At 47.0% G+C, this 22,977-nt stretch overlaps 1 protein-coding gene across 3 annotated transcripts in view; it reads right to left on the minus strand.

The window, feature by feature from the left end:
- LOC142291709 (E3 SUMO-protein ligase RanBP2-like) overlaps positions 1 to 22,977 on the minus strand; it is a 189,831-nt gene that overhangs the window by 18,414 nt on the left and 148,440 nt on the right. For 2 of the 3 annotated variants that reach the window (XM_075336441.1, XM_075336440.1), the window contains exons 22-25: positions 14,729 to 14,815; positions 13,000 to 13,202; positions 5,866 to 6,013; positions 5,486 to 5,578 (exon numbers count right to left, since the gene is read on the minus strand). In XM_075336441.1, the coding sequence (XP_075192556.1) occupies positions 5,486 to 5,578; positions 5,866 to 6,013; positions 13,000 to 13,202; positions 14,729 to 14,815 (531 nt within the window). The remainder of the gene's footprint in view (positions 1 to 5,485; positions 5,579 to 5,865; positions 6,014 to 12,999; positions 13,203 to 14,728; positions 14,816 to 22,977) is intronic. The other variant, XM_075336442.1, reaches the window with a different exon arrangement.

The raw sequence follows: 22,977 nt of genomic DNA on the forward strand, positions 1-22,977 counted from the left end.
CGGTCTTTGACCTGTGACATCCAAATGTCGGAAAAGCGGGAGAGCCTGCCCCCGACCGGAGATGCGGAGGGGGGGGGCTGGAAGTCATGAGGTAGCCGCTTTGGAAGCGGTTCCTCCGTTTGCTTTCTTGGGGCGTGCATGAGCCCGCCAGGAATCTGAGACTCTTTGCGTCCTCTGAGTCCCTTTGGACGAGGAGAATTGTGTCTTGCCCGAACCTCGAAAGGACTGAAACCTCTGCTGCCATTTTTTCTGCTGAGGTTTGCTTGATCTGGGCTGGGGTAAGGAAGAGTCTTTACCCTTGGACTGTTTAATGATGTCAGCCAATGGCTCGCCAAACAGTCTATCTCTAGATAAAGGCAAGCTGGTTAAACATTTTTTGGAACCAGCATCTGCTTTCCAGTCCTTTAACCACAAGGCTCTGCGCAAAACTACCGAATTGGCGGACGCCATTGAGGTGCGGCTGGTAGATTCTAGGACCGCATTGATAGCGTAAGACGCAAACGCAGACATCTGCGAGGTAAGGGACGCCACTTGCGGCACCGCTGGATGTATGATAGCATCCACTTTTGCTAACCCAGCTGAAATAGCTTGGAGTGCCCATACGGCTGCGAATGCTGGAGCAAACGACGCGCCGATAGCTTCATAGACAGATTTTAACCAAAGGTCCATCTGTCTGTCATTGGCATCCTTAAGTGAAGCGCCATCCTCCACTGCAACTATGGATCTAGCTGCAAGTTTGGAAATCGGGGGGTCTACTTTTGGACACTGGGTCCAGCGCTTGACCACATCAGGGGGGAAAGGAAAACGTGTATCCTTAGAACGTTTAGAGAAACGCCTTTCTGGATGAGCGTCGTGTTTCTGGATTGACTCTCTGAAGTCAGAGTGATCCAAGAAAGCACTCAATTTACGCTTGGGATAGAGGAAACGAAACTTCTCCTGCTCTGCAGCTGCCTCCTCTGCAGAAGGAGCTGGGGGAGAAATATCCAACAGTCTATTGATGGCCGAGATAAGCTCGTTTACCATGGCGTCCCCATCCGGGGTATCCAGATTGAGAGGGGTTCCAGGATAAGACTCCTGATCACTCTCTTCAGACGCATCACAGGGCGACTGATTGCGCTGAGACCCTGAGCAGTGTGATGACGTTGAGGGTCTTTCCCAGCGAGCTCGCTTAGGGTGGCTGGGGCTATCATCTGAGTCATAATACTCAGCCTGGGAAGCCGGGGACCCCCTTGCAGTCTGGATTAATTCCAACTGAGGGGGATTAGAGGACAGAGACCTCGCCGTGTCCATAGACTGAGCCCCAGTCATGGATTGCAAAGTTTCAAGGATTTTTGCCATAGTCACAGACATTCCATCAGCAAAAACTGCAAAGTCTGTCCCTGACACCGGGGCAGGACTTACAAGCGTCTCAGCCTGGGTCACTACCCCTCCGGACTCCGGCTGGCGAAGCAGCATCGGATCTGAGCATTGCACACAATGGGGGTCTTTGGAACCTGCTGGTAGAGCAGCCCCACATGCAGCACACGCAGTGTACACAGCCCTAGCCTTGGCAGCCTTGCGTTTTGTGGATGACATGTTGCTGCTTCCTCAGAGCGATCTGGGTATCCAGCCAGGAAGCGACCTCACAGTGCAAGAAATAAATAAATATATATATCTGGTGACACAGTACACCAATACACACTGAGGCACTAGAGGGGCCAGCTGAAATGCCGCTTACCGCCCGCTTAATAGCGGGTGTGTGGTCGCCAAAAGCCCCCTAGTCCAGGTCTCCCAGAGCCTTGCGTCCTTCCTCCAGCCAGACTGCATGTAATGGCTGCCGGCGTCCTGGGAGAGGAGGGGGGGGGCGGGCCCTGGGCGTTCCTGGCTAAGAGCGGGAAGCCTGCTTCCCTCTGTGCCTAGTGAGAGGGCTGGAGCATGTAAATCAGGCTCCAGCCCTCGTCGCTGCTGCGAAACAGCGTCTCTCCCCTACCCTGATTGACAGGGTGGGGGCGGGAACGAAGCGGAGCTAGGCCGCAAAAGCCGGGGACTGGATTTATAAACGCCGCCGCCGTAAAAGCGCGGTCGGCGTGTCCCCGGCGCACCACAAGTCACAGCAGCGCCGCCCGATCCAGTGGGGGTCGGCGCTGCGTTCCCACAACACAAAAGTCCCCCAGTAAACTGCAGGAACACCAACTCAATCGTTACGGTCCCCGGCGCACTACAACACCCAGCCAGCCCGGAGTGTGTCTGTGCCTGCCGGGGACACAGAGTACCTGTATGATGCAGGGCCATGTCCCTGATTGTACTCCTGCTCCATATCCATCAGGTTCAACTGGGTCTGTGGATGGAGCCCGGCGTCAGAGCTTAGAGGCCGGCAGGATCCCACTTCCACAGAGCCCTACAAGGGGATGTGGAAGGAAAACAGCATGTGGGGCTCCAGCCCCTGTACCAGCAATAGGTACCTCAACCTTACAACACCATCCACGGGTGAGAAGGGGGCATGCTGGGGGCCCTATATGGGCCCTCTTTTCTTCCATCCGAAATAGTCAGCAGCTACTGCTGACTAAAATCTGTGGAGCTATGCGTGGATGTCTGACCTCCTTCGCACAAAGCTTGAAAACTGGAGAACCCGTGATACCACGGGGGGGTATAGCCAGAAGGGGAGGGGCCTTGCACTTTTTAGTGTAGTGCTTTGTGTGGCCTCCGGAGGGCAGTAGCTATACCCCAATCGTCTGGGTCTCCCAATAGAGCGCTGAAGAAAGAGGTGATCATGACTTTTCAGCTCTGAAGACCGTTGAAGGTTAAGTAGGCTCAAAAAACACCAGGATGAATTTTTGGGTGTTTCTTCATTGTTGAATGGAGTAAAATAAAAAAAAAAAATAAAAAAAAATAAAATCTTCAGGAAAGGCCAGCATTTTTTTTTTCTTTACCCCCCTTGGAAGAGTCTGGATTCCCCTTCTTGTAACAGAAGCCGTGTGCACATTCTCTAAGGAAACCACTGGCCAAGGTAGTTGATGATTGGTTGAATCATCATCTCTAGTGTATCCGAACCAAACAACACAAACCAGCGGGTGTCAGTTGAACACCAGAATGAGAACTCCCGGTGGTTGATTCAGAGGTAATTTGTATCCAGCCTGATGGCTTTAACATATAGTCATAGTGTAAAACCAAAACGTTTTGTAATCACCGTAAAATCTCTTTCTCATAGCTCTCATTGAGGGGGGTACAGGAACCATGGGCTAATATACTGCTTAGAAAAACAGCAGACTTCTCCAATAGACTACACTTGGGCAGCCAACCACCAGTTATTCAGTTAGTGCAAAAGCTGTAGAAAGAGCAAAAGCAGGACAAGCCCCTCCCCCCAAACAAGGTAGGGTGCTGTATTCACAATGAAGGCTACGAAAAAACTTTTTATGGCGAGTACCAAAAATCTTTATTTCACAGTCACGTTATTGGGGAACACAGGACCCATAGGTCATTCTAAAGCGGTTTCTGGGGTTAGAAAACGAATAACAGTAGGGCAGAAGAAAAAAAAGCCATCACTCAGGTTACTTCGAAAGCAACTGCCACTTGTAGTAACCTTTTACCAAGACACGCACACTTAGGCTATGTGCCCACGCTGCGGAAAATTTGCCGCATTTTTTCGCGGAAATTCCGTGGATTTTTAAAAAATCCGCAGTACAGAGAGTCCCCAGCCATTTCTATAGCATTTGGGGAGTGCTGTGCCCATGCTGCGTTTTTTTCCCCAGCGGAAATATTGCGGATTTCCCTGCGGAAAAATCTGCAGCATGTCAAATATTCCTGCGGATTTCTCCGCAAGATCCTATACTTCCCTGCCTTGATAGCACACACCGGAGTCACTTCCTCCGGTACAGAGGAGCACGGTGGAGCCAGGAGCAGGAAGGAGATGGGCGGGGCCTGCACGAGCTACAGTTATGTGACAGCCAGAGCTAGTGCAGGCCCGCCCACCTCCAGCAATGTGCAGACAGACACGGCCGGAGAGGGAAGTGCTGCATGATGGAGGTAAGTATGAACTCCCGATCACTGCACCACTTGCTCTGCATTGAAGATGCAGTGCCGAAGCCATGGTACTGTATCCTCAATGCCGAATTCCTGCAGCATATCCGCAGACATTCCGCAATAAAACTGCAGCATGTAAACAAAGTTGTGGTGCGGTTTTCTGGGAGCTCCTGCGGAATGTCCTGCGGATATATCCGCAGGACACTCTCCCAGTGGGCACATAGCCTTAGGAACAAAAGACAAGAGCTCCACAAAAATGTGGACAGAAAAAGTAGTCCTATAGAATAGAAGAACTAACTCTGGAGGTGTAAGAACCAGGGTGCATCTAATCCATGGGTAGCATCCTAGCTTAGCCCAAACTTCATTACTGGCAGTTCAAAACCAGAGGCAGTTTTACATCTGCTACATCATATTACGATGACCCACAAGGCAACTGAACGGAGCTGTGAAAGACAAGTATAGCCGAAAATCTCTGACTATGCCAGATAGTGCAAAAAAAAAAAACAAAAAACCTTTCTGGGAGATAAGAGCCTAAATAAAAGGAAAGCAACATCATTAATATGATAAATGCACTAACTAAAAAGAATGGAGCTGAATGCCAGGCTGACGCAACGACATATCTAACGATATATCACCGGGGTCATGGATTCAGTGATTCACATCCAACGTCGGTAGCGACGTCGTTGTGTGTAACAGCTCCGAGCGAGTGTTAACGATCAAAAATACTCACCTTATCGTTGACATGTCGTTCATTTTCATAAGATCGTTGCTGTTGCAGGACTCTGGTTGTTTGTCGTTCCTGCGGCAGCACACATGTGACAAACGTGTGACACCACAGGAAGGAGGAACATCACCGTCCCTGCGGCCGCCAGCAATGTGGAAGAAAGGAGGTGGGCGGGATGTTACGGCCGCTCATCTCCGCCCCTCCACTTCTATTGGGCGGCCGCTTAGTGACGCCGCAGTGACGCTGAACGAACCGCCCCCTTAGAAAGGAGGCGGTTCGCCGGCCAGAGCGACGTCGCTAGGCAGGTAAGTCTCGTGTGACGGGTCCTAACGATTGAAAAGGTGCCCAAGACCAGAATGGGCCCCCCAGATCCAGGTGGCTAATATTGTGGGCCACATTTTGCCTTGCCCAGGCAAGCAGTCCGGACCTAATCAAGGCTAAGGCAGGTCTTTTTATGTATTCTTAGTGTCAGCCTCCAGATGGCAGCATATCATATCAGCAAACCCATGGTTCCTGTGCTCCCCAATGAAGCAACCAAGAAGAAAAGCTTACACAATATGCTTACAGTATGAATTCCTCATTACTTTTAAGATTTCTGCTGCTGTTCTATGTGAAATTCATTGTGTACTTTCAGCAGCTAAAAATATTTCATAGATTCATAACTCGGCTATTTGTTCTGTCCTAAAAATTAAATCTAAACATTAAATACATATAAAAGGAATAAAAAGAATGTAGAAAACATTACAAGAATAAATAACCTACCTTTGGAACCAAAAGCATAATCCCCATTTTTTGAAGCCAAATCAGCAAATGATATTCCTGATCCAGAGTTTAGGCTAAAAGAGAAGTTGATACCTGGCAAAACATGATCGAAAAGAAGTGGGTTTAGAATATTACAGCACAAAAACTATGAAAAGCTGCATTCTAGTTGAAATAGAGTTTCTAATAATTCTGACAACTTTATGAGTGTATTTTGAAGGTTTCACACAGCTTAGCTCCATGCATCCACTGGACACTGCCGGTGTACTTTATACAAATATATGCCACCTCTATCGTGGTTGTGAAAAATCAACAATGTTCTTTGTCTCCCAGCGGCTGTATTGGATGAGTTCACATAATTGCTCCGAGGACACTCTACATACCTGGGGTGGTAGAATCTGGCTTGACCGGTTCAGTTTTTGTTGATAAGTCCACAGGTTCTGGGGCAGAGGTTACTTGCTTTTCTTGTGCTTCAGATGAAGCGAGAGAAGGTGTAGCAGTCTCAGTACCTTCCTCAGTTTCCCTGGATTCCTACATAAATAATCGTTTTTTAATACATTGTTCGAGTACAAATTCCAATATCCATATAGAAGTCCGCAGAGTTAGACGAAAGAATATAACATTTTTCGCAGGTGCCACAGACTCCAGCGGATCAAATCTTCTGCAATGTAAAGGTCTAACTAGTACGGAACCCAAAATTAAATGCTGGCCATTAAATTAGCTCTGTTGGCACTGGGATTTCTGCCATATGTCAACCAATTTGAATTTCTAGCATAATCTCAAGGATATAAAACTAAATGAAACATGTCAATTATAAAGCAAAATTAAAAAAAAAAAAACAAATAATAGTGTTATCCTTATGAGCCCCTGTGATCCTTATGAGCTGCTGAGTTTTATGAGCGATTCTGGTATGGCGGCAGCTCCACGGGCACGATCATTCTCTACTCCACACATTGCTGGAGCGACAGAAAAAATACCCTGAGAAACTGGACTTATGTGAAATTGAAACAATATACAGATGGCACAGAATAAGACGCGAGTTACTTATGGCCATATTGAAGTTTTGCTTACTAACAAGGACAAATATTGGGATTACAACACTCCATGCTCCAGAAAGGAGACTTCTGGCTGGAATATACAGTGCCTTGCGAAAGTATTCAGGTCCTTTGAATTTTTCAACCTTTTCCCACATTTCAGGTTTTAAACAAAAAGAAAAAAAATAAAATTTTATGGTGAAGACTCAACAACAAGTGGGACACAATTTTGAAGTTGAACAAAATGTATTTATTTTTTATAAAAGTTTAAAGTAAGCAACTGAAAATTAGGGCGTGCAATATTATTCGTCCCATTTGAGTTAATACTTTATAGCGTCACCTTTTGCTGCGATTACAGCTGCAAGTCGCTTGGGGTATGTGTATCAGTTTTGCACATCGAGAGACTGAAATTCTTGCCAGTTATTCCTTTGCAAATAGCTCAAGCTGAGTGAGGTTGGATGGAGAGCGTTTGTGAACAGCAGTTTTTAGCTCTTTCCACAGATTCTCTGTGATTCACTACGAAACATATTTTTCAGTGTTTCTCTTCTTCATTATTGTCTTTGCTAGATCCTTATCACCCTGATAAAGGCTACACGCCGAAACGGTGGTATAAGGGACTTTTTTCTTATCCCTTTTTTTTTCACAAAATAATGACATTAAATTTAATCAAATTTTCTTCTATTCTTTCACGTGTGCAGAAGGTTCTCTATTCTATATCAGGTCTTTTGCAGACTCCAACAGGTTTTCTTCAAGAATAGTCCTGTATTTGGCATCCATCTTCCCATCAATTTTAACCATCTCCCCTGTCCCTGCTGAAGAAAAGCAGGCCCAAACCATGATGCTGCCACCACCATGTTTGACATAAGGGATGGTGTGTTCAGGGTGATGAGCGGTGTTGCTTTTACGCCAAACATATCGTTTGGCATTGTGCCCAAATAGTTTGATTTTGGTTTAATCTGATCAGAGCACCTTCTTCCACATGTTTGGTGCGTCTCCCAGGTGGCTTGTGGCAAACTTTAAACAACACTTTTTATGGACATTTTTGAGAAATGGCTTTTTTTTTTCATTTAGGACAACATTGGATCATTCAGAGATCCTCAATGAATTTCTGGAGTTTGCTGCACTGAAAGTAAAAGGGGCCGAATAAAATTGCACGCCCCACTTTTCAGTTTATTTTTTTTCCCAAAAGTTTAAAACCAGCAATACATTTTGTTCAGCTTCACAATTGTGTCCCACTTGTTGATTCTTCACCATTACATTACCATTAAAATTTTTATCTTTATGTTTGAAGCCTGAAATGTGGGAAAAGGTTGAAAAATTCAAGGGGGCCGAATACTTTCGCAAAACACTGTAGCAGATTGGAGGCGATGGTTTGCAGATACGCAAGTTGTGTATCTGGCTATTAAAGACTGAATATTGATGATGTAGACTGAAGCTTTCTAAGCTTTATATAATAGACTACCATGGCACACCACCACCAAGACCTTTAAAAGCACATTCAGGAGGTAGAAATGGACAGCAGCACTGTCCAAGAAAAAGAATACTGACTTCCAAGTCATCAACTAGTCAAGATAAATATATAAATACGGTATATCCTGTGCTTTGTGAGGATTATCCTTCACATCTTAATCTTAAATAAAAAGGTTGCTCAAACATTTTCCTCTAATCCTTGTTAGTCTTAATTCACACTAGAATACTGCTTGCATCTGTGATGAACAAGACAAAAGGAAAGAACGTCATCATTGGTTCTTCAAGAAGTGCAAAATGGGAATACTCTCAGCATCTGCAGAATTATTAAAGCAGGTGAGTACTGTATGAAAAAGATCCAAAGCCTAATATTAACGAGTCTTTACTCAATGTGTGTTGTTAAAAAAATAAAAAGACATTAGGGCACTTTGAGTCTGGGGCTTCCATTGCCTGTAGGGTCCAATGTTCTGGCGTAAGCACACTAGACTGCACCATTCTATACTGCCCAGTAGAAGCCCATGAGAATCATCTACAGATTACTAGCCTAGTCAGTGGTGTGTAAGCACACAAACATAAGTCTCTTTCAGGACCTCGGCTGACATTCAGGTAAGAAGCAGAGAAGAGCTGTTCACTTTCATAAATAAGGGCCTTAATTATTGATCTTACAATCATCTAAGTCTACAGTCATTTCATTTTACATGTCATGCGGAGTTGGAGGAATTTGGTTCTCTGTTTTTTCTTTAGAATAGAGATGGTTGGTGAAGACCAACGAGTGTTTGCTTGGAGTCTACATTATATTCAGTTGGGGACATTTGGGTAATAAGGTGAGTTTTTTTCTTTATTTTCAGTATTATAAGTGCATTAAAATAGTCTATGTAATCTACTACGTATATATAAATGTGTATATTAGAATATGCACCAAGAACTTAGAAAGGATCAGCAAGGTAGAAAGAAGGACAAAACATACAGCTGGTAGAAAACAGCAGGTACAGAGAAGGAGGACAAAAGGCAAGGGAATTAAAACTCTTTATTCACACATATGCAGGGAGGGTGATAGCAGTTAGACATTACAAGAAAGTTGTATTTATAAAAAGCAAAAAAAGTAATCCAAGACCACCTTACAGATCGATCAGGTAAACATTCGCATTAGTTTTAGTAAATCCATAACCACCAAACATAGGAAAAAGAATAGTCGAAGAAATAAAGCAAAGAAAAAAAAAAAAAGAAAGTTCTAGTCCCAGTACCTCCCGAACACCCTGCAAAGGGCGTCATTACAGATCGGAAATGCCTGTGTGTGTTGTGAATTGAAAGTCACGATAAAAACATTGGTGGCAAAGAAGTAACAGCAGGATAAGTCAGTCTTAAGGGTGCTTTACACGCTGCGACATCGCTAGCGATGTCGAGCGCAATAGCACCCGCCCCCGTTGTTCCAGCGATATGTGGTGATCGCTGCCGTAGCGAACATTATCGCTACGGCAGCGTCACACACACATACCTGTGCAGCGTCATCGCTGTGACCGCCGAACAATCCCTCCCTCAAGGGGGAGGTGCGTTCGGCGTCATAGCAACGTCACTGCGGCGTCATTAAGCGGCCGGTCAATAGAAGCGGAGGGGCGGAGATGACCGGGACGTTACATCCCGCCCACATCCTTCCTTCCTCATTGCCGGTGGACGCAGGTAAGGAGATGTTCGTCGCTCCTGCGGTGTCACACATAGCGATGTGTGCTGCCGCAGGAACGAGGAACAACATCGGTACGTACGAGACAACGATTTTTGGTGTTTGGACGACCTCTCCAAAACCAATGATTTTTGTCTCTTTTGTGATCGTTTAAGGTCGCTCGTACGTGTTACACGCTGCGATGCCGCTAACGACGCTGGATGTGCGTCAAAAGCACCGTGAACCCGACGATAAATCGATGTCGCAGCGTGTAACGTACCCCTTACTCTATTACTGTTGGTGCCAGCGCAGAGGTAGGGAAAAATACAACACTTTTCGGCAAATAAAACTATGCCGATCCATGAATAAGGCACAGTTTCATTTGCCAAAACATCTTGGATTTTTCCCAACCTGTCATGTGAATTTCACCCTAAATGTATGGGTTCGCTGATCCTTAGTCACCATAATATCCTTAGCGATAAATGCCATTGCAGGAGGTCCATGGTGGAGAGCCTAGTGGTGAACTTACCCTCCAACAATAAGGAGAATTTTTAACAAAAACAGCTGCCGAAGGTATACAGAAGAACTGGGCAAAGTGAGGCCCATGGGGACACATTCTGCCCTCTGTTTAATCCAGTCTGGCCCGCAGACTGAGACAGCCAAAGTGCCGAAAACAATGGCTAATAGCCGCCTGTGCTCTTGGCCACATGTCCCGACATCACCGCTCTCTATATACTCAGGAAGCAGATTGCAGTGATTACAATGGTGGATTACAATGGTCATCGGCTCCTGCTTCCATAAATCACCATGTGCAACTGAGACGGGACTGGCGAGGAGGTTAGTACCTCTTTTGTTATTTTATACTACTATTGTAAGCAGTTTCTAAAAAGGAAATAAAAAGCAAGAAAATCCAGCACCAGCATAAATAAAATTAAAACATTTTAAAAAAAAAATGTAAAAAAATTAGAAGCCCATTACACATACATGTTTAGGGCTTAATAGGAACATCGAAATGTCAACGCGTTTCAAGAAAAAAAAAAAAAAACCCAAACAGATAAACCCCAAAAAACCCTTTATTCATGAATAAGAGCTTTTTTTATGCTGGTGCTGGATTTTCTCGATTTTTATTTAGTTTTCACTTGGGAGCCGGACCAGGATTTCCGAGCACCGCACCGCACCCTTCAATCATTCTCCGGGGAGCTGCTATTCTCTTCTGATACTACTAGTTTCTAAAAAGGTTTAGAAAACCCATTCAAAATTATGGTAAAAAGTTATTTTTTGTTGTTTGATGTAAACGACCAACAGTTGGGCACTGAAGATCAATATCTGCAAACCATCCCACGCAGAAGCTTCCCGCTCACTCACTTAGCAACCCCCTTATATAACGTCTAGTCTCGCTAAAAAAATATACAACACATTTTACTGTACAAGAAGGACTATTACTTCGGAATGTATTCTCGTGTTCCTACAGAACCATCTAATACATAAATTGCCATTATGTAACCCTTTGTATCCATTACAACAATGGTAGCAGCTTACACCTGAAAACACAATATTGCATGTGGCTCAAAGCCACGGTGGTAGCTCAAAGCCACGGTGGTAGCCCAAAGTCACGGTGGTAGCCCAAAGCCACGGTGGTAGCCCAAAGCCACGGTGGTAGCCCAAAGCCAAGGTGGTAGCCCAAAGCCAAGGTGGTAGCCCAAAGCCACGGTGGTAGCCCAGGTTAGGTAAAACGTCCCACATTGTCTTTTTTTTTTTTTAGGACTGACCTATTGTCAGAAGTCTCTATGCATATACAATTCAACCTCAGGAACACTAAAAGTGACACTATTCTATAATTGTACAACTGAAAATACAATATAAAAAAAAACAAAAAGAACAAACATTGGCACAATGGATGTCAGGCTAGCAGGATTATAGACCACTGGTTAGATTAAATAGTCTGCATTATATTATAGCAACTGATGGCAAAGCATCCAATAACTGGACATTAGAATCCCTACATCAATAGTAACTGACATGTTCACAGAGGCACAGACAACATTAATACACACCGCAGAAGCAATACAGCAACAAAAGCACAACGGATCCAAAGATGGCGACATTGGATGCAATTCCCCCACAGGCAGTGTAACTAATGGTAAGACATCTGTCAGCAGGTTTTTGCTATTTAGGCTATGTTCACAAGTTGCACGTTTCAGGTAGCCGCTATGAGCATTCTAACATTTCATGCATGTTTATTTATTTTTTTCTGTCCTTGCAGATTTGAAGCAATCACACATCTGCAGCATGTCAATTCTTTCAGTGTTTTACGCAGCATTTTTCACCCATTCAAAATGAATAACGCATGCAAAACGGCAGGTATTTTACACAGCTTTTTTCTACCAACATTTCAGTGTTTGAGGCAGATTTTTCTGCTGGAAACACTGAAAGTGTGCACATACCATTGATCTGACAGTAACATAATATAGGAGCACAAAGATGATTTCAGGCGTCACTTCCTCAGCAGCCTGTTGCAGTTTCAATACAATCAATGTTTTATCAGTCAAAGATTATCACTGCAGGCCTTTGCATCACATGCAAGACAGTCCAGCTAACTGATTTAACCCCACCCCCCACCGCTGACTGGCAGCTTGCTGACAATGTACAGTATACACAGGAAGCTGTTAATCAGTGATGTAGGTGGGTTATATATAGCTCAGCATCCTGACAATCAGTAGATGTGCAGCAGAGAAAAAACAGGGATTCTATCAAAACTGCACCAAGCAGTCCAGTAAGTGATACATGCCTGGAATTAGGGAATCTGCTCCTTACATCTTGCAGCTCACAGATTCCATAGTAAAAACCTGCTGACAAGTTTTCCTGTGAGCCGGGTAGTCTCAGTGCCTAGTATGTAACAGTGGCAGAAAGAGTGGTACGGTTAGGCCCTCAAACAACTATAGTATGTAGTACAGTGCCATACAGTTATGTCAGCAGCTCGGTCAAGACTAAACCAGACTTTTTTGTTTAAAATTGTGCAAAAAAATATAATTTTTAGAATGATTATATATATATATATATATATATATATATATATATATATATATATATATATATATATATATTTCAAGTAGTGAACCCTGTATTCCATAATCCAGCCGATCAACAAATCCTAACATAAGGTTTTGCAATAGACCGGATTATTACCGTGCAACTGACGCTATGCTTACTTCTAGAGGGAATAACAGCAAGTTTAGTATATCTCCGGAGAACTCCTTAAGCAAGGTACATAAAGCAAGCACACACCAACGCCTGACACCTGAGCGCAAGTGCTCACTGCCAAGCAGCCTACGACAAGTGCCAAGAAGCATTGTGCTTACTTCAGACTCCTTCACTTTCCTTACTGCGGAGTCATAGTCTTCAGCATTCTCTTTATCATCATCTGTGTCACTGCTCACCCCACAGAAAAACGTCGGAGGGAGTTTCAAGTGTTCAGCCTTCGCTTTCTCCTTGGGGGTCGGCATCTTCTCCCAAACAATCACACACTCCTTCTCAGACTCTGTTGTGGGCTCTTCAGTGTAGTCTGAAAGATGAAGAACATGGTAGATCACACTGCAGGCTACTAGTTACATGCTCCATTTATATCATTAACTAGCTGTACTACCCAGCTTCGCCCCGGGTTAATAACTGCTGTTAACAAAATAGAATGTATTAACAAAAATGTATTCTGCACACAAAAACTAAATTAATTATAATGTGTCTGTCCGTGTCTGCCTCTTTCCCTGTCCGCATTGTGACAAGCCAACATTCGATATAAGGGCGTGGCTGCGCATTCTTCTGAAGTTCTGGCTGCACTGTGGCTCCCAGCTCCATTCGCTTTAATGGAGGCAGGTTTTTTGGTGAATAACTAAAGAGCGGGGTTAAAATTTCCCCTCAAAACATAGCCTATGACGCTCTTGGGGTCCAGAAGTGTGAGTGTGCAAACTTTTGTGGCTGTAGCTGCAACAGTGCGGATGCCAATCCCGGACATACACACACACATTCAGCTTTATATATTAGATGTGGTATTCCACAAAAGGACAGTTGTCACCTACACACGTTCAGGGAAAAAAAAAATATCATGGGGGGGCCCCACTAAAATGGGGTCCTGTACAACCGTGGTGAAAAGTCGGCCTAATGCAGTTTTTGAAGCGTTTATTGGGTTGCTCCATTCACAGACCTGGCAATGAGGCCCCTAGCTGAATACAATTGTAGCGGGGATAGTGGAGGTAACATCCTTTGTGGAAAAACTCTGCATCACAAGTAGTGCATACAACATTTCCCATTGAAATCAATAAGAAAACTTTGGATTTTAGAGCATAATCTTTGTTAATAGGACTAAAGCTGCTCACCTCCTTTATATTCAATATAGATTATCAGCAATACCATCCAAATCCCAGGGCTTATGAAATAAAGCAACCATGAGGTCTAATCCTGTATAACTTAATGGGGATCTGTCACCAGGAGTTTGCTACCCTAGGAGCAGCATAATGTACGGACAGAGCTCCTGATTCCAGTGATGTGTCACTTACTGTTGATAAAATAATTGATTTATCTGCTGCAGAGCTAGTATTTTTTGAATGCTGAGCTCTGTATAATCCTACCCACACCATTGACAGCTTTTTGTATAAACTGTGCATAGGCATGGTGGGTGTGGAGTTATATGAATCATGAATATGGTGGACTACATGGCACCAGGTTTACTAGTCTTATAGTAATAATTTCCTGCTGATAAAACTGATTTTTAATCAAAACTACAGCAATCAGCCCAGTAAATGACATCACTGGAATCAAGGTCGCTGTCTCTACATTATGCTGCTCTCATTAGGTGGCAAAAACCTATTGAGAGATTTCCTTTCAGGACTGACAGTCACATATAATGTGTGATTAGATCAGAACAGATTAACTTTTTTTAAGCTATTTGAATCTTCTTTATTAGCAACCAGTCAATAAAAAAAGCCACAAGCACATTCAGAAGGATCACTATTTATATCTATTTTATAGTGATTAATCCTAAAATGACGACTATTGAGGAACGTTACATGTTACAGTACAGATGCTTGGGAATACCTGATGTGGCATGGTGGGTTTTGTCTCTCTTATTTTCCTGGTAAAGTTGACCATTTAGTTTCTTGACAGCCGATTCAAAGTCCTCATCTGTTAAAGGCAACAAAGCAGATCTTTCATTACATAACTGGAATAATGTGGTACTCATTTAACTGCTTTACAGGCAGAGGTTTCCCAAAATGTTTTATTGAATCATACAGACAATGATAAATGATTAAAACACCACTCCATTAATTTTCCCTTCCAGTGCTGCACTGGCACTTTAACTCTAAGTACTCACCCTCCGGCGGCTTCATCCTTTTTTAATGTTGCTCCGGTCCCACGGCACCATCTTATGAACAGAACTTCTGTCTGGCAGAAGTTACATCACAAATACTCAATACAAGTCTATGAGAGCCAGAAGGAGGCTCTCACAGATGTATTTATTTTGAGCTTCGGTGCGCTGAATGAAACAATGGAGTTGCCGGCAAGTCACAAATTGCTGAAGAGCGAACTAAGCCACGCTGGAAAACTAGGAAGACACCAGAGGGTGAGTATAAGACCGGGGGCAGGGGATTTACATTTAAAGCAGCACTGCAATAAAAGTAAATGCTAGAGTGTTGCTTTAAGGCTATGTGCCCACGGGAGTTTGTACCTTTGGATATATACGCAGGTACGGCCACAGGTTTCCCGCAGCTGCTCGCCGGAATACGCAGCTATTTTTAGCTGCAGTAGAACAGCGAAATAGCTGTGGTAAACCTGCGGACATTCATGCGGATTACCTGTGGAAGTCCCGGCCCTATCTCCATAGTGGAGAGCCAGGATTTCCGCAGGTAATTCTGCTGAAAGAATTGACATGCAATTATGTGCGGCTGCGGGGTTTCCGCAGCCGCACGTATCCGCAGCATGGACACAGCACTCCCCATGTCCCATAGGATAACATGGGGAGTGTCTGTACATGCTGAAACCTGCAGATTTATCTGGAAAATCCAGAAAATCCGCGGATTTTCCGCAGATAAACCCGCAGGCTTAATCTCCTGTGAGCACATAGCCGAAGGGAAAAAAAACCCAAAATATTAAACTACATAATGAGAAGATAATAAAATTGAATAAAGGGCAACACAGAAAAAGGTCACAAAATAATGTAACCAAGGGGTTCCCTCAAGCTACAGGCGAAAAGAGTGTTGGGTACAATATACAGTTAAGTCCATAAACATTTGGACAGTGACAGAATCTTGGTGATTTGGGATCTGCAGGCCACCATTTTTTATTTAAAATGTAACCACTGACACTGAAGTGGAGACTTTCTGGTTTAATTAAAGGGGATGAACAAAAATAACCTGTGAAACGTTTAGAAATGACAACCCTTTTGCTACAGAGACTCCTCATTTCACAGACTCAAAAGTAATTGGACAAAGTAATTTTACAAAGTATTAAAAATGAACATGTTATTTATGGTAGAGAATCCTTTGCAGACCATGCCTGAAGTCTGGATGCCATGGACGTAACTAAACACTGGGTTTCCTCCTTTATGAAGCTTTGCTGGGCCTTTACTGCTGTTGACCTCCTTAAGTTTTGCCTTAAAAGGTAATCTGTTAAGCTGCTTTCACACATCCGGTTTTTGCAGTGCGGCTCAATCCGGCTCAAAATCCTATGCAACGGATGCGGCGAAAAAAAGAGAATTTTGTTTACTTACCATAAATGCTTTTTCTTATAGTTCCGTATTGGGAGACCCAGACAATGGGTGTTTAGCTTCTGCCTCCGGAGGACACACTAAGTACTACATTTAAAAGTGTAGCTCCTCCCTCTGAGCTTATACACCCCCTGGAGAACCAGATCTAGCCAGTTTAGTGCAAAAGCTGAAGGAGAATAGCCACCCACAAGTAAAACAGAGCAAGAACCGGAACAACCAAAGACTCTGTCCACGACAACAGCCGGTGATAACACGCGGAACAAGAAATTGCAACAGGGAGGGAGCTGGGTCTCCCAATACGGAACTATAAGAAAAAGAATTTACGGTAAGTAAACAAAATTCTCTTTTTCTTTATCGTTGCTATGGGAGACCCAGACAATGGGACGTCTCAAAGCAGTCCATGGGTGGGAATAAACAGAAAAACTAAGAAGTAGGCGGAGCCTAACTTCACAAATGGGCGACAGCCGCCTGAAGGATGCGTCTGCCCAAGCTCTCATCTGCCGAAGCATGAGCGTGCACTTGGTAGTGCTTTGAAAAGGTATGCAGGCTATTCCAAGTGGCAGCCTGACAGACTTGTTGAGCCGTAGCCTGGTGCCTGAAAGCCCAAGAGGCACCGACAGCTCTGGTCGAGTGTGCCTTGATCCCCGGCGGGGGAGGCACCTGAGAACACTGGTAGGCATCCGAAATGGTCGACCTAATCCAACGGGCTAAGGTCGGCTTAGAAGCAGAGAGGCCCTTGCGCCGACCTGTGGTTAGCACAAAAAGAGAGGTGCACCGCCTAAGAGCAGCGGTGCGAGACACATAGATCCGGAGAGCACGCACCAGATCCAGAGTATGCAACGCTTTTTCAAAGCGATGAACAGGGGCCGGACAAAAGGAGGGTAGGGTAATGTCCTGGTTAAGGTGGAAAGGAGAGACCACCTTAGGAAGAAAGTCCGGAGTCGGACGGAGAACCACCTTGTCTTGATGAAAAAACAAAAAAGGTGACTCCGAGGAGAGCGCAGCCAAATCGGAGACTCTCCTGAGGGAAGTTATGGCCACTAGAAAAACCACTTTCTGTGAAAGACGAAACAAAGAAACCTCCCTAAGAGGCTCAAAGGGGGGTTTCTGCAAAACCGTGAGAACCAAATTGAGGTCCCAGGGATCCAAGGGCCGCCGGTAAGGTGGAATGATGTGAGACGCGCCTTGCATGAAGGTGCGGACCTGAGCCAGCCGGGCGATACGCCGCTGGAACAGCACTGACAGATCCGAGACTTGTCCCTTGAGAGAGTTGAGGAACAGTCCCAGCTGCAGACCGAACTGTAGAAAGGACAGAAGGGTCGGCAAGGAAAAAGGCCAAGGAGGATGGCCGGAAGAGCGACACCAGGACAGGAAAATTTTCCAAGTCCTGTGATAGATCTTGGCGGAGGAAGACTTACGGGCCCGAGTCATAGTGGAGATGACTTCAGGTGGGATACCAGAAGCCGTCAAGATCCAGGACTCAAGAGCCATGCAGTCAATCTGAGAGCCGCAGAATTCTGGCGGAAAAACGGACCTTGTGAGAGAAGGTCTGGACGGTCCGGAAGATGCCACGGCACCTCTACGGACAGATGGAGCAGGTCTGGGTACCAAGCTCGCCTGGGCCAGTCCGGAGCAATGAGGATGACTCGACGGCCCTCCATTCTGATCTTGCGCAGGACTCTGGGCAAGAGAGCTAGAGGGGGAAACACGTAGGACAGACGAAACTGGGACCAGTCTTGAACCAGAGCGTCCGCGGCGAATGCCTGAGGATCGTGGGAGCGAGCCACGTAAACGGGAACCTTGTTGTTGTGACGGGATGCCATTAGGTCCACGTCCGGAGTGCCCCATTTGCGGCAGATTGACTAAAAAACTCGCCACTGTCCACGGTTTGACGGCTGATATAATCTGCCTCCCAGTTTTCCACGCCTGGAATGTGGACTGCGGATATGGTGGACTTGGAGTCCTCCGCCTATTGAAGGATGCGTTGTACCTCCAACATTGCCAGGCGGCTGCGTGTCCCACCTTGGTGATTGATGTAGGCAACCGCTGTCGCGTTGTCTGACTGGACTCGGATGTGCTTGCCCACCAACAGGTGGTGAAAAGCTAGGAGAGCCAGAAGCACGGCTCTGGTTTCCAGCACATTGATCGAAAGGGCTGACTCGGACGGAGTCCAAGTGCCCTGCGCTCGGTGGTGGAGACATACCGCTCCCCAGCCGAATAGACTGGCATCCGTGGTGAGGATCACCCAGGACGGGGCCAGAAAGGAGCGCCCCTGAGACAGAGAGGGGCCGAAACAACCACTGAAGAGAGCTCCTGGTCTGTGGCGACAGAGCCACTAACCTGTGCAAGGAGGAAGGCCGCTTGTCCCAACAGCGGAGAATGTCCAGCTGCAGGGGACTCAAATGGAACTGGGCAAAGGGAACAGCCTCCATTGACGCCACCATCTGACCCAGCACCTGCATCAGCCGCCTGAGGGAATAACGGCGGGGCCTCAGCAGAGAGCGCACCGCCAGTTGGAGGGACTGCTGTTTGACTAAGGGCAACTTCACAAGTGCCGGCAAAGTCTCGAACTGCATCCCTAGGTACGTGAGATTCTGGGTCGGAGTCAGAGTGGATTTGGGCAGATTGACCAGCCACCCGAATTGGGCTAGAGTGGCGAGAGTGAGCGAGACACTCCGCTGACAGTCTGCGCTGGATGAAGCCTTGACTAGAAGGTCGTCCAGGTAAGGAATCACTGCCAACCCCTGGAGGTGCAGAACCGCAATCACTGCTGCCATGACCTTGGTGAATACCCGAGGGGCCGTGGCCAACCCGAAGGGGAGAGCCACGAATTGGAAATGTTCCTCTCCGATTGCAAAACGTAGCCAACGCTGGTGTGAAACTGCAATTGGCACATGCAGATAGGCATCTCTGATGTCGATGGATGCCAGGAAATCTCCTTGGGTCATTGAGGCAATGACTGATCGCAGAGACTCCATGCGAAAATGCCGCACCTGAACATGCTTGTTGAGAAGCTTGAGATCCAGGAGGGCCGGAAGGAACCGTCCTTTTTGGGGACTAGGAAGAGATTTGAGTAGAAACCTCTGAACCGTTCCCGGGCGGGAACCGGTACAATTACTCCGTTGGCCTGCAAGGATGCCACGGCCTGAGAGAAGGCGGCGGCCTTGGAGCAGGGGGGAGTTGACAGAAAAAATCTGTTTGGCGGGCTGGAAGAGAATTCTATCCTGTAGCCGTGGGAGATGATATCCCGCACCCACTGATCGGAGACGTGTTGAAACCACGCGTCGCCAAAGTGGGAGAGCCTGCCACCGACTAAGGGCGTTGCTGGTGCGGACAGATAGTCAAGAGGAGGCTGCCTTAGTGGCAGCAGCTCCTGCGGTCTTTTGTGGACGCGCTTTTGGGCGCCAGTTGGATTTCTGGTCCTTGGCTGAGTTAGTGGACGAGGCCGAGGGCTTAGAGGACGACTAGTTGGAGGAATGAAAGGAACGAAACCTTGACTGAATCCTGCCCTGGACAGGTTTCCTGGTTTTGGTTTGTGGCATGGAAGTACTCTTTCCGCCAGTAGCTTCCTTAATAATTTCATCCAGCTGTTCACCGAACAGCCGGGACCCAGCAAAAGGGAGTCTGTCACGAACCACCGGGGGGGTCACTCAGAAATCCCCCGCGCTGGCTACCAGTACGTCACAATCGGGGGGTAACAAGTGGGGGTCACCCCTCCTTTATACCTCCCGACCGACAGACAGAGCACGTGATGCGCTCTCTAGCGCCCCTCTTATAGTCAGGCCAATTATGGAATTGCCCGACAATAAGCAAGGAGGCCGCTATACTACTTATGCCGATTATTGAAGGGTCCCCGGTGAGAGTAGGGTATATATTCCCCCGACCTCCGCGGGCGGAATATATAAAACCTCCCCGAATCTCACTGGCCTCCCCACAATAATCCTTGGCACAACTCGCTGCCACCAACCGCTTCACGGTAACTATTAGCCGAACACACAGACGTGGGATTCAAGATCGAGATAACAAAACAGCCCAAGATTAATTATATAATTTAATCAGCCTAAAGCACACTAGAAACTACAATATATACAATAGGGAATCTACAGAATATACATATGTCAGAGTACAGTTACAATCAAAGCATGGGTTACAAACAGGCATACACAGTTCCACCAGTTACCTTGTGCGTCTGGCCACAGGGGGGCGCTGTAGACCAGGTTTCTAGGATCCTTCCCACAGATGTTTCCTACACGTGACCCCCAGCGAAAGAACACTGGAAAATGGCCGAAGTAGGGTTATCAACCTGGGCAAATCCAGGTCCCCTCCTACCTTAGTGACCTCAGAGGGAGCACTGCTCCACCCCTGGCTGGAGTTATGGACAATATCCACAACATGGAATATGGGCCATAACTTTGCCTGGGAGCGTCGTAGGCAGACGCCAACGCTCTCATTGTGACAGTTATGAATTTAGCTACAGAACGAGAGGACTCATGACTTGTCTACTAGTTCCCCATTGGCTGATATCACGCCTGGGGTATTTCCCCAGGTCCTGCTCCCATAAAAAGGGTGTGCCAGCATCGTCCGCATGCGGAGACACCATTTTTATGGTTGCCATATTTATCGGAAATATGGCTTGCGAGATATGAACCATTTTTTACTGGAGTCGTTCTGTCTGGATAGTTCCATAGCCTTATAATGAGATACAACTCTTGTTACAGGGTGACGGCAGGGGGTCATCCTGCGTCCATTGTTCCCAAGTCATCTAATCTCCATATCAGAGGAGATGGCTGTTGGAGGTGTAAGTGGAACACAGACCAGTTCCTTTGACACCTATCTGCTAAACAAACCGTTTATCCCTGTGGTAAATTTTCTGATTGAAGGAGTTGTGTGAAGGAAAGGGGGGGTGACACCAGGAGAGGGCTTCCTGACATAACTTGAATATCATGATTTATCGTCATATCTCCGGATTTACCTCACACCTCCCCCCTTTTGAGGGCGCTAGGGGGCAGCACACTCCGGTGTTCCCCCGTGCGCCCGTCCGCGACCTCTCCTTGTCGGGACAGCCCGTCTGCGTTACCGTGGTCACGGCCCCTTTTCTGTCGAATGGTGAAGTTGTATTGCTGGAGCGCCAGGCTCCATCGCAACAACCTGCCATTCGTCCCGGAGACAGTGTGTAACCAGCTGAGGGGATTGTGGTCCGTCTCCACGATGAAGTGGCGCCCGAATAGATAGGGTTGCAGACGCTGCAGGGCCCACACTATGGCCAGGCACTCCTTTTCCATCGTGGAATAGGCCACTTCCCTTGGTAACAGCTTCCTGCTCAGGTACAAGACTGGGTGCTCTTGGCTCGCAGAGTCCACCTGGCTGAGCACCGCACCGAGGCCGAAGTCACTGGCGTCGGTCTGTACTACAAACGGCCGCGTGAAGTCGGCTGCCTGTAGCACGGGCGGGCTGGACAGGGCGTCCTTTAGGGCCCGGAAGGCTGTCTCGCAGTCCATTGTCCAATCGACTGCAGAGGGCAGCTTCTTCTTGGTGAGGTCCGTCAAGGGCTTTGCCAGGCTACTATAGCATGGAACAAACCTCCTATAGTACCCAGCGGTCCCCAAGAAGGACATCACCTGCTTCTTGGTCCTGGGGGTGGGCCAGGATGCGATGGCCTCCACTTTCTCAGGCTCGGGCTTCAGTGTTCTCCCGCCTACCCGGTGACCGAGGTACTGGACCTCGCTCATGGCCAGCTGACACTTTCCCGGCTTGATGGTCAAACCTGCCTGGTGGATCCGCCTGAGCACCTGTGCTAGATGCTCTAGGTGGTCCTCCCAGGTGGGACTGAAGACGGCAATGTCATCCAGGTACGCGGCCGCGTACCCTTCAAGTCCCTTGAGCAGGGTGTTGACCATCCGCTGGAAAGTGGCAGGAGCATTCCTCATCCCGAATGGCATCACCGTGGACTCGTACAGTCCAAATGGGGTAATAAAGGCAGAGCGTTCCCTGGCCTTGCGAGTCAGGGGGATCTGCCAATATCCCCGGCTCAGATCCATGATGGTCAGGTACTGAGCTCCGGCCAACTGATCGAGCAGGTCATCGATGCGTGGCATTGGGTACGCATCGGCGACCGTGACAGCATTGAGCCCCCTGTAGTCCACGCAGAACCGAGTGGTTCGGTCCTTCTTAGGGACGAGGACTACAGGCGAGGCCCAAGCGCTGTTGGATGCCTGGATCACCCCCAGCTTCAGCATCTCGTCAATCTCCTGGCGCATGTGTTGCTGCACCTCCAGGGAGACCCGATATGCTGAACGCCGGATCGGGGGATGATCCCCAGTGTCCACGTGATGGACAGCCAAGTCAGTCCTTCCGGGCTGGTTGGTAAACAACCCCCGGAAGGGGTGTAGGGTGGCCCACAGCTGGGACCGTTGGTCCTCCAAGAGCTGGTGGCCAACCTCCACATCCTCAATGGATCCGCCTGCCCTAACCTGGGCTAGCATATCCAAGAGGGTTTCCGCTTCTCCCTCCTCGGGCAGGTTGCACACGGGGAGCGCACATGCCTCCCGCTCATGATGTGCCTTCATCATGTTCACATGGA

Source organism: Anomaloglossus baeobatrachus, chromosome 2, assembly GCF_048569485.1.
Source record: "Anomaloglossus baeobatrachus isolate aAnoBae1 chromosome 2, aAnoBae1.hap1, whole genome shotgun sequence".
Lineage (NCBI taxonomy): Eukaryota > Metazoa > Chordata > Amphibia > Anura > Aromobatidae > Anomaloglossus > Anomaloglossus baeobatrachus.